Raw genomic sequence first — 13,570 nt, forward strand, 5'->3', positions numbered from 1 at the left:
CCACAACATCATTACACATCCTTTTAATCCACTATAGCTTGTAATTTGAATTATCCATCAATACCATAACATAAATCTCCATATGAACAACACCCATAAAATAACCAACAAATCAATGTAACATCAACAATAAGACAGTCCGATTGATATATAATCGTGTGTCAATAAAAAATAATATCTCCATTACTATCTCGGGCAATAACCCCGTAAATCTTTAGTACCTACCGTGGGATCCATTATCCGAACAATCAGTCACAAGAGAGCAAATGGCGCAAAAAGAGTCGGTGACCTTAGGTTGATCCTAGAACAACGGTCTTTCCAGATGAACCAACCAAGTTGCAGCCATGTACTTTTAACCTAGTATGCACCTCAGAGACCAACCAAACATCTTGCCCAATAAGATCACTCATGTTCTTCACACAGAAAATACAAAATAAGTAACTTTTCAATTGAATAGATTTTCATTTGTTTTTCTTATTAAACCCCACAAAGTATTTACATGATAAGCATAATAAAATCACCAAATCATAGTCCTCATTGAGGATAGGATAAATATGTATGCATCATGCGCTGCTTATTATGTAATAAATTTGTTACCGTCGTCACGATTTAACAAGTGGTTCATCATCGTCTTCAATGTCCCAACTAAGATCTTCTTCCTCCATTGAACTTAACCGCTTCTTCAAATCCGCTTTGTCTGGGCTCTCGCTTGTTGTAGCCTTGGTTTCATCAATGTCCTCAATCTCATCCCAGCTAAGATCTTCTTCCTCAATTAACAATGGCTGGTTTGACACAACTGATACATCAGCATTCTCAATCTTCCCTTCTGAACCAGTTTTGACATCAGATCTCTCCTCGACGTGTTCACTCGTAGTTATGGAATCAGAAACCGCCTCTTTCACATCATCCTCACTTATGGAAGGAATTTCCTCCTTCTGTTCTACTACTACGACCTTTTCTTGCTGCTCCTTATGCGTGGACCCATCATCTTCTACAAAGTCTTCATCATCAACTTCCCAACTCAAATCTTCATCTTCTTCACCTGATATTGCCTTCTTCACAAGCTTTGCCCTAGCCTCCTCAGCTTTTCTCAACTTATATACCCTAAAGAAGTACCTGCTCCAGAAAGTTTCACCATCAACCTTACTAGGCACAATCTCGTTATAGATTTCATCAATCACAGCGTTTTCTTCAATCAAGCTTTCGATCTCCCCACTCTTTTCTTCAATCAGAAAACCTAATTTCCAGTCTTTGAACTCATCCAATTCCTCAGGCTCATCACAATAAGTCTTGAAATCACACTGAATCGTGCGGATTTGTGCATCAAGTCTATTGTATGGTTTAGCATTCTGATTTTGTTTTGAATCAGAAGCTTCACCATCAGAATAGTCACCAGAAAGGATCGAATCCTTACCATGAGAAATGATCTCCGTAACCGTGTTCCCAAACACATCAATCGCCTGTCCGACAGATTCCAATGACTCCTGAGCGGCGGCAGCGCCAGCCTCGAGAGAGGCAGGGAGGTCTCGCACGGCACGACCGGCGACTTCACGGATCACATCCGTTTCTTTCCGCAATCCGGTGCCAAACTCCTGTAAATCCCGTCGGTAGGTCTCGATGACGGACTCGGATTTCGATGCTAGGGTTTTCACGAGACCGCCGAAGGACCAAGCATTGGCGATAGCAGAGATTGAGGGCATAGGGTTTGGAATATCCTCCGAGGTGGAGGAATCGTCGGTTGGATTATCTTGATTATCTTGATGATCTTGTGGTTGTGGATTGGAAGGGGAATGAGGGTTATCTTCGGAATCGGAAAGTTCTGGATCTTCGGCGAACACAGACTTGAAGAAATTCATGTTTTGATGTGAAATCACCGGCACTAGATCGTCGTCGTGTTGAGAGAAGAGAGAAGAGAGAGATGGATAAACCTAACCAGACCGACCGAGCCTAATCTATGACGGGTTGATCTTGAATCTTGATTCTTTGGCTTACTGGCAATGCCCCCTTTGTCCTTGGCGGCGATAACAAGCAACTAACCTTAAAATGTAAGATCTTGGATTATTATTATTTAAGATAAATTATTATAATGTTTCATAAAAATAAATATATTTTTTTAATAAATAAAATAAAATTATAATAATATATTTCTTTACCCTATACCATCTAAAATATTATATATATTAATATTAATTCAAGATATAAACAAAATAAAAATTATTTAAAATAAATTATTATAATATTTTATAAAAATAAAAATATTTTAATATTTTATTGATAAATAAAATAATTTGATTATATTTTTTTTAAATTATTTTCTCTCTAATTATATATATATATTATATTATTTTTTATTAATAATTTTATATAAAAATATTTTATTTTTTATTATACATTTTTTTATACTATCATATATATATATATATATATATATATTCTCAATCATAATAATAATAATAATAATAATAATAATAATAATAATAATAATAATAATAATAATATATATAATTAGTGAAGGAGAATATAATTATAATTAGGAAAATAAATATAAGATCAAATATATTGATAATCTTTAAAATATAAAATTTAGTTAAGAAAGAAGGGTAGGAGAGAGAAAATATCTTATGACATGAATTATATAACTGATGACTATGATGACTATGGATTATTGTGGTTCTGGTTTAATATATAAATTGGTAATAAATATTAAATACAAAATATATACATACATAAAATAATAAAATTATTTCAACAATCTCAAGTGGTCTAAAGTTAAAGTGTTCACATTTTATGTTTGAGACCATTGTTTGAATTTCAAAAATGTAAATTTAGATTTTCAAGAATGCATTATTTACTATAATATATGGTGACGCAACTTTTAAACAAAGGATACGAGGCATCTGAAAGTGTGAGGTCGGAATTAGAGGTTGGTTTAGCGAGCATTTAAAAATGTGAGGTCACGAAATGGAAGTCGGGTGGTGGGTGGTTTGTCGAGTGTGAGGTCGGAATTATTGATTAGTTTGACGAGCATTTGAAAGTGTGAGGTCACGAAATAGAGGTCGGGTGGTGGGTAGTTTGTCGAGTGTGAGGTTAGAATTAGTTGTTGGTTTGACGAGCATTTAAAATTGTGAGGTTAGTCGAGTGTGAGGTCGGAATTAGTGGTTGGTTTGGCGAGTATTTAAAAGTGTGAGGTCACAAAATGGATGTCAGGTGATGATTTGTCGAGTGTGAGGTCGAAATTAGATTGGTGGTTGAGTTTGACGAGAGATAAGAGATGTGTCATCAATTGAGGTCGACTAAGATTAGTGGGTGATTCCCCGAAGGAATAAAAAAGATATATGAAAAAATGTGAGTCATAATATTATATAGTTAAGTGGAGTGTCGAGGGGATAATATATATATATATATATATGTTAAGTTTAAGTTTAAGATTAAACTTAATTTTTACAAACTAAAACCAATTTTAAATTAATTAGATTTGAATAATATTAATTTTATTTAAAATATTTATAGATAAATAATATTTTAAATATATTCTTATTCGTACAAATGCACGAGATTCATGTTAGTTAAGATAATAACGATGAAATATAGACAATTTTTAAATAATCGAATTACTAAATTAAAGTTTACATCACGATTTGAGATTTCTTATTGTTAAAGTGATGCAAAATAGGTTTCATCAGTTTCAAACTTCCGTTAAAATATATTGTAAGTAACATTTAACGTATGAATCCCAGACTTCACCTTTTGTTTGTAGGTTTCAAAGATTTACTTCCCTTCTTTTCACCTTATGATTTATCAGTGTGACCATTTCTTCATTACCTCACTATTCACCCTAATCTTATGAGCAAGACTACACTCTCATTCACCTCATGATTCAACTGCGTTGTTAATTTGGTTCTAATTTTTTTATTATTAGTCGTTCACATCATTACTCTCTATTCTCTACTCCCTGAATAGTGATTCTAACCGGAGTATAGAGTTGTGAATAACCTGCATTGTCCGGACATTAATGTATCATCGTTATCAAACTAACATTCTAGCTCATTTATCTATTTAGTGGCAATGATGACTTTAGTATTTTTGTATCATTGTTTAATTTGATATAGGGCATTTGGTCTAGTGGTATGATTTTCGCTTAGGGTGCGAGAGCTCCCGAGTTCATATAACTAACCAGCTATCTGTCCATCCTCTTTTAAGAAAATAGATGATTTTTTTTTGTTCCTTTTCGTTTTGATTCTAGAATGCATGTAGCTTTAATATTAGAGTAATTTGATAGCTCAAACTGAAATAAGTTATGTGCTGCTTGTGCACAACATAAATAAAGAGAAAGAATAGTAGATTATGAATCTTACCCAATATGCTGGGAGAGCTTATATATTTACGGTTGCAGGTAAAATAATCTTAATGTTGAGTAGGAAAAAAAAAAAGTGAGTTATGATTTTTCTTAATGACAAAGAATATATTTATTTTTAATTATAAATTTTATGTGTGGATATTTAAAACAATTAGTGCAAAACATCATTTTTATAACTTTAATAATAATGAATTTTAAATTGTGAAATTTGAAAAAAATGTACAAATTTTACTAGGTCCCAAATAAAGAGTCTCAATATAATAAATAAGTCATTTCTAAATCATCCGAAACTAAAATAACCAAAATCAAGCTACCTCTTATAATTTATTTATTATAATCAATATTTTTTTTAATTGTCTTATTAATATTTCCAAACAAAATCTCATTTAAATACATTTATTTTTATTCAAATACTTTTAAAAGGGGATAAAGAAAAATAAATAAATAAAATATGAATGACATCCTATCATATGGGCAACAAAGACATTGATGTAAGTCATACTCCACATAATTGAGCCAAACATGTGACAACTTGTAAATGAAACTCATTTACTTAAACATATAATCCACTTTAATAATATCATGAAATCCAATTCTTATTATCTTAAACAAGATTATAAGACTACATAACTTCTTCCATAGGGAAGCATGTGAAGGCGTGAATTATTAGACAATTTTTAATTTACGTTGAAATTCTAATTTCAATTTCATACTAATTAGTCTTAAATTATAATTTAATTCTTATGTTTGAAAAAATATAAAATTATAATTCAATTACTCTTTTGTTTTGATAAAGAGATTATTTTATAAATAAATGAAGTACATATAATTTGACATGATAAATATATATATATATATATATTTATATTTATATTGTTAAAGTTTTAAACAAGTTAATAATAAAAATAGAGAAAGAAGATAAAAATAATAACAAAATATTTGATTAATTTTGTAAGAGAATATAGGGAAATGAGAAATAAGAGAATTTAAGAAAAATGAAATAAATAACAATGAATTGTGAGAAGGGAAATGAAAGAAGAAGAAACAAGAATTATAATTCTTACCTAATTTAAATATAATTCAAACTTTAATTTTTTTTGTTCTAATTCTATCCAAATTTGAATTTCAAATTTAATATTTATATTTAAGTCTCTTAACCAATATCAGAATTGAAATTAACCCTCCAATTTCAATTCACTAAATATATCCTTAGTTTAATTCCAAAATCTGATGTAAGTTCAATTTTATATATAGTGATTGGAAACCAATATACCCTAATTTACCAATATATATATATATATCTTTCTATAATAGTTTTTTTTATTCCACCAAGGTACTTCAGTGATTAAAATCGATTTAAGAGACCAAAAAGTTACGGGTTTAATTCTATTTAAAGCACTTTGAATTTAAACGGGAAATATGACTGTGGATGTCAAGCTAGTTCTTCTTTATTTTTTTTAAAAAAAATCCTTATATGAGTTCAATTTCTAATTTGAAAAGAACAACTAACACTTTAATTTGTTTAACATATTAAATTATTTTATATTAACTGCACCAAATATATCAATGTTAAATGTTAAGATATTAAAATTGGGCTATTTAATGTTATTTGAATAAAAAGATATAGTGGAGATGGATTTTTCTGAATAACATGGCCTCATTTTCCCTTACCAAATTTGACATCAATAATAATCTTCAAAATAATGACCCTCCTTCAAACTTTGATAGTGATTACTGTAAAATCATAATGACTTTATATATAGTCTATCTCATAATCATAATAAGATATATAATTTCACATTAATATCATATGATTTTTTCAATGTCAAGTCTACCTTCTTATCCCATTTGATGTCATTCAATGCTAAAATCCATTTGTTCATAATAATATCTTCAAGAAAAACAAGAATGTTCTAGTCAGTTCAATTGATTTCTTGATATTAATGATAAATAATAGTATTTCATAACATAAATAAATTGTTTGATATGTATTGTCATTTTGTTTGTTGCATATTATTGGTGAAAAAATAACTTATATTGATTTTAAAATCACCACAAATATGTTTGATTGTTTGACAGTAACGTTTTAAGTATTTTTTTTAATAGACTCCAATTTATAACATTGGTATTAAAAATCGAACTGAATAACTTTATTTTATTATGTCACGTGATTCTTTCGTTGGTTGTGAGCCAGTTTTGATTCGCGAATTTCACGATTAAATATATTAATGTTATTTTAATGAGCCTGTGGCGGCTTCGACTCTCCCAGCTGATGGCGATGTCGACATGGAAGTGCCACGTGTTCTGGAATAATTTGTGACTTTTATAAGTCGTGGATGTAAATTGTGAAGTGGGAACCACGTTTGTCGTGAGGGTAGGGCACAAAGTAATGGTAATGAATGGTCTCTCTTCCAATTGGGGCCGGCCAAGCTGGCAGCCCTGATACCTACGTGGAGCCAAACATCACAGCCAAATTTCATTTTATTTAATTAAATAGGAGTAACATTCTTATCTATGAGGTTTTCATTGAGTCTTGAGGAAATGTTAAAAGTTAGGGTGTCCTATTCGCGTAATCCAATTTTAATAACTTGTCCTCTTATATGGGTCGGAATCGGTTGGTTCTAAGAACCGACGCATTGAACCATCCTCGATTGTGCAAACACAATTAACACCAATTTTGTCACATGATTGGTATATTGAACCTAAGATAATGTTGCGAGGGGTGCAACTTTTCAAAATTCAAATTGGTCTTCTCTTGTTGTCAAAAATTTATATTTCATTTCATCAAGATAATCTACTAAATAAGACGACATAAAAAACAGCCCGGGCTAACATGCACCGCCTTCAATCGGGAACCCCATGCTGTCGGATGTCAGCAATCAACACAAAACATAGCCACATTTCACCTACACTAACTTAGAATTGATTTGAAAACAACATTGATATTAAATAATTTGAACATATATGATTGATTCTTATTTTAGAGAGTATTTTGATGAATAGTGGATAGGCGTGCAAACAAAATATTAGACATATGAGGGGAAGGTAGATATATATAGCTACATCAACATGGCATCACTTAAGCATCATAATATTAATAATAATATTAATACTAATAATAATATTATTAATATTATTAATAATAATAAGGCATCTCTTGCCACCAACTCATCATCACTCGACTTACCCACCATATGCATTCCATCAATTGTTTATATTATTTATTCTTTCAACAATCATCCATTATATTCTCAATATTCTTTTTATAAAGGATCAAACCATTTTAGATTGATCAAGAAATTGACGGGACTCGTTGATTGCACAATGCATTCTTCATTTTTATTTTATATTTTTACTTTTTGTTTGTTTGAAAAGATGGAATGAAGTTCTATTAAGATTAAAAAAAACGGGACAACGGATTAAGCATATAGCGCACAAACACATTTAATCATCTAACTAGGCACAGAACTTGAACTTGTTGAACTTGCTGACCTGGCGGACTCGAACCCAGAATCTCAGAAAAGCTGAAAATATTCAGCTCTGATTTCCGCTAGATAGAGTAAAGTTCTATTAATATTAATTAAGGATTATACTTCAAATGACCTTCTTAGTCTTTTAGAACTCCTACTTCAAATACAAATCTTTTATTGTAAAAACATGATTGGGCATTCATGCTACCTTGATATTCGAATGCTTGATAAAACATTTTGTCACGATGAAAAATTGTTGGCATTGCTATATTATCATCGCTAAGGTCAATAGTGACAGTTGTTGGACCCGTCGCTAATCATGATTAGTTGTTGCTATAGATGACAATTATAATCCCCGCTCGGGGAATCGGGGATGCTCGGGGAATCGGGGATGATATTTGTATTCTCGTCCCGATCTCACCCCGATTATGCTTCGATCACTAATAAACTCAATTAAATATACAACATCACCAATATGTATTTATTTATTTTTCATATTTTATAAAAGTTTTAAGTTTATTTTTTTATAATAATATAAATTTTTCATATATTTCAATATATAATATTAAAAAATATGTTTATATAACTTTATCAAATAAATTTTTACATTTTAAAAAAATATAGTATAACGGTGACTCGCAGAGATTTCTCAAATCGAACGAAATAGGGATGGTACTAAAACAATTCCTCGAAATAGAATGGATCGAAAATGGTAAACGCATTTCCCGCCCCGATTCGTCTCATTGATATCCCTGGTTTGCTTCCATCGCTTTGACAAAAATTATTTATTTAATTTTTTTTGTCAGGCCAATAGCGGCGGAATAGAAAATTCAAGTCACTATTTTATGTCGATATTGTCCTTTTTTTACTCTAGTAAATATCGTTGCATCTCTATTTCCTTTTTTATTGATATTTTATATATTTATTCTTCATTAATTTCTTTCCAAAAAAAAAAAACTAAAGGAGTGTTATCATTGACATTACTTCCACAACAGGTATATTTTCCAATCGCCAAAATAACATATAATCTTCGTTACAAATGTTTTATTTCAAATAACATTTTGGGAACGCTAACTAAAAGTTCTTGAAATGGGGAGGGTTCATACTATCTCTGAAAAAAGTCATAATTATCTTTCACGCACCATTAGAAAACCATAACAAAAGTGTTTTTACTCTAATATTATTGTTAATCATATTATGATTAAGCTATATATATAAGGTTAATAAGCTCTAGCCCTAATTGAACAACCAAAAGTTACTTTAGGGTTGTCTAGTCTTGAAAGCTAAGGGGACATTGAGTACTACAACCAAACAAATAATTATGCATGATATGTAAAATAATATTCAATTGTAAGACTTTGAACTTGGAACAAGTTAATAAAGGAGATCATCACCCTTGTGTTTTAATTATGCGGTTTCATTCATATTTGACTATATATGATGTTGAGCCAAACCGAACAAAATGGGAGCAAAATTTTATTGATTCTTGTAATAATTATGAACAACATGTTCTCATACAATAATTTGATGGAGAGACATATTTAGGAATAAACTGATAATGAGCATATGTTGTCAATCGAGTGGGAGATGCATGGGAGATACAATATAGCGATGTCAAGTTTATCCCGATTAAATATTTCTTATCACTTTTTCATGGTGATAAAAAAAAAATTTAATTAAACAATAGTTCGAAAATACTTGAGTGGGCATCACTAAATTAAATGTCATTTTACCTTAGTAAAAAATACTAACTATATATATTTACCAATATTAACTCCTTTAACTACAGTTAACATGTATCGTCGTTAAAAGTTATATTCCATACATAGTCATATATTTACTTGTTAATTCTCAAATTGCATTAACGACGAAGTCTTTAACAACAAGATTATTAACATTAACTTGAAAATAGAAAACAATACATTATGTCATGTATTCTCGATTAATGTAGCCTCGGATGCTACGTTTTCAATTGTGAATTCGATTACTGTTCACTAATGATAGTGAAATCAATAGCGCATAGTTAAAGGAGAATTATGACCGTTTAAAAAAGTTGTAAATTCTGTCCCACTCGAGAAGGGCATGCAAAATCACTCACTCTAGTTCTTATGTTATAGGTCCACTATATATCTATTAGATGAGTGAATCAAGATTGCTGAAACATATTTAATTAAAAAAAAAGGTGAATATTACATTGCAGTGTTATTAGAATTACACTATTTTATTTGTTTTCAATTAATTTGAATGAGATTTATAAGAATGAAAAAATAAATTTAAAATAATATCAAAGTTTAGCAAAGGAACATAAGATAATTAATTTGTCTCATATTTTAAAAAAAGAAATGATAAGAGACGAAAATAATATGACAAGAAAATTGACTCATTTTTAAGTGTATTGAAAATTTAATATAAAAAAATAAAATTTTAGTTCACTTAAATAATGAAACATTATTCCTCTCACATTTCTTGTCATATTATTTTATTTTTTTGTCTTATATCATTTTTTATTAAATAAATAAGAAAAATAATTATTTCTGTGTTAAAGTCAAAATGATTTTGCTAATATTTTCCTTGACATAAAAATCGAAATTTTGATTTCAAGCACTTAATTGAAAAAGAAATGAAGAGGTACTGTTTGATTTTCAGTAAAATAATGGTAATTAATGTGATTTTATTTATTTAATTATCTGGTAATTAATTATAATGAAGATGAAGGATTTGATTTGAATTTTTTCAAATCAAATATTCTTCTTTTAAAAATGATTCAAACATACATGAAGATTTGAATTTTTTCAAATCAAATATTCTTCTTTTAAAAATGATTCAAACATACATGAAGATTTGAATTTTTTCAAATCAAATATTCTTCTTTTAAAAATGATTCAAACATACATGAATTCATTTTAATCCATTCACAAAAACATCCAAAATTTCATAATCCAAAAATACAAGAATTGAACATGGCTCAACCTAATTAAGTAGAGAACATCTTTTATTGTCATCTCTTAAAATTTGATTCAACAAATTTGTTCTTTTAGTATTTTTCGGTTCAAATAAATGTATTTTTAATGAAAATTAAAAATGAAACATTAATTTTTAGTGATACTAACTTCAAACTTTTAAATTTTTTAACGCAAGATTTTTGACATTGAACTATTAGGTGGCTCATCGAAATCTATTTCTAAAATTGTATCGCGCAGATCGTTTAATTTATCTATCTTATGTGTTTTAATTTGTCGGTTTACACTAGATTTATAAGGTTTGAGTGGGGAGTGTTTGTGATTGAATATAATATTTCGTCATTTTTACATTTTCTCAAGTCTGCCAACAACACATAGAACGTAATATGTTTACGCATTTATAGCGTCATTTAGACCATCACAAATTGTGAGGGGCGAGACAAATTAGACAAAACTTTTTACATTTATAACGTTCAATCCAAATTTCTGGCTATAAGACTAACAAGATGGCTCGCCATTTCTTACCAATTTGCAGTTTTTTCCACATATCGATAATATATACCTAAAAGAATATAATGATGAGGTTCTCCCCATAACTTACTCTATAGTCTATGCCCAATAAATTGCATTGTCATCTTCTAATTCTTAATCTTTTTCTAATGTAGTTAAGATTAATTTAAAGATAAATAAAATACCAAAATGACGCAGTCGGAGCTAGGCCGGCTTCTTGGCTTGAATGATTACATAGTTATATTTAATGTGGTCAAATGTTAATAAAAAAATATTAATATAGTTTAAAAGTCATCGATAATATATATATATATATAGTTTCCTTTTCCATGGCAAGAGACCGAACGAATTTACTATAGTTTGATAATGCATATGCGCATGCCATGTCTACATTAATATATATTATATCTGCTTGGATAATTATATATTATACAGATAAAAGTTGTGAATTATAAACCCTTAACTCATTGATAAATCTTGATATCTATATATGTAAACTATATATATTCTTATATCCTTAAATATCAGATAGTTTTGACACAAGCCTACTTACAAAAATGATATGTACAGGCCATTTTTTTTACCCTAGATAGATGTAGTAACGTGAATTGTGATTTTTTAAAATGTAACATTTCTTATGAAGGGTTCATTCACTTTAATAGACTAGTATAACTTTCCATTTAAATTAAATTAAGATATTTTAGTGAAATTTGAACTTAAAACTTTTAATCTTTTAGTAAAAGCTATTTTAATTTGAAGTATCATGGTAATTTAAATTTATCAAAATTTTGTCAATCTGTTGTTGAAAAGAAGGTTTATATCTAACCAAATTTGATTCTTAAGATTAAGATCAAAATATTAAAAAAAAATATATAAAAATTCAAATTTTAAACCACCTAGTAATTAATTTAAGTAGTAAAAGTTTATTTCAGTTTACAAAGTTAGCATGACTCCTACACATCTACTTCAACTTAATACGTTCGGAATGGAATGACATTTGGTTTATTAGATGTAATATTTTTTGTCATTTGAGCTATCTTAGTGGGTTCCTTAAAAGGTAAGAGTTTTAAACCGTGGGTTCTCTTGAATGGTAAGAGTTGAGTTAAGAACCTAATATCACGATAAGTTGAGGTGAGACTATGACCGTCGAAGAAAAAATTATAAAAATATATTAAAAGTTAGAGTTGAAAATCAGTTATTCATAAATGTGGCAGATGTTTTGTTATCTACAAGATTACAACAATATGTACAATAAATAAAATCACAAACAAATAAAATAAATATATGTCACTCTAATAAAAATTAAGACTACTCATTCAACTAAAGTTAGAAGATCTTTAAAAAACAATGACACATATTCACATAAAAACTCGAAATAAATCAATGAAGAAAATCATATAAAGTTGAAAAAATACCAAATACCCAACATAACAAAATAGGTACTCGGAGTGACAATTTCATAGTATCGTGCCTTCTGTGGAAGTGATAGTCTATGCTCCTCCAGCTTTGAGATATTTTCGATTTATTCTCTTGGGTGATTTTTTTCGTTTGTTTATAATAATAACTTAATTTTGACAAATAGTCATAATTTGTGTTTAATAATTCGACTTCATTGTATCTCGATTTCGTTGTATCTCGATTTCACGACATCAAGGATTAACAATTTAAAAAAAAAAAAAAAACTCAATGTGATGTGTATATATCTTATTTACAATAATACCTCAAATAAAAAAATTGGGTATTAGTTAGGATGGTTGCATTGCATGCATGCTTAATTGGTCATACAATACAAATATTAAAAAAATAATAAAATGCAGTTGATTTCACGTACGGACGGACCCCTTGTAATTTGATACATATTCTCGTTCTAGCTATAATACTAATAATATTTATCAGTCACGCCTGATTCCTTTTCTTTTATTTCATGCTATTAACTATCTCTCTATTAAATAAAGAAAACAGTTGATGATTTATTTGGGCACGTCCCAAACCTGCTTTTCTATCTTTCTTTTTTTCTATATATATTTATAAAACCACCTGTCTACTTTCTTTTATAGACAATTTTTTAATTTGTCCCCTCCCCACATATTGATTCCTTTTAAAATTTGTTATGTTTATTTTAATTTTTTTTTTAAATAAAAAAAAATTATATGATTTGGGGCCATGGGAGTTGAGAAGCTGAGAGCAATCTATAAATGGAAAGTTAAGTTTGCCTCCGGTTAGGAGCTCTAATAATTGTTGTCATTTAACAGCCCCATCTAGTTATATAATTA

The 13,570-nt window shown here is 29.0% G+C and overlaps 1 protein-coding gene across 1 annotated transcript; it reads right to left on the reverse strand.

Moving 5' to 3' along the window:
• Positions 1-427: 427 nt before the first annotated feature.
• On the reverse strand, positions 428-1,997 carry LOC124938427 (BSD domain-containing protein 1-like). The gene has a single exon (XM_047478865.1). It carries the CDS (start codon positions 1,854-1,856, stop codon positions 603-605), a length of 1,254 nt encoding a protein of 417 aa, XP_047334821.1. The 5' UTR covers positions 1,857-1,997; the 3' UTR covers positions 428-602.
• Between the last annotated feature and the right edge of the window lie 11,573 nt (positions 1,998-13,570).

The sequence above is a fragment of the Impatiens glandulifera genome, chromosome 5 (assembly GCF_907164915.1).
Source record: "Impatiens glandulifera chromosome 5, dImpGla2.1, whole genome shotgun sequence".
Taxonomy (NCBI): Eukaryota; Viridiplantae; Streptophyta; class Magnoliopsida; order Ericales; family Balsaminaceae; genus Impatiens; species Impatiens glandulifera.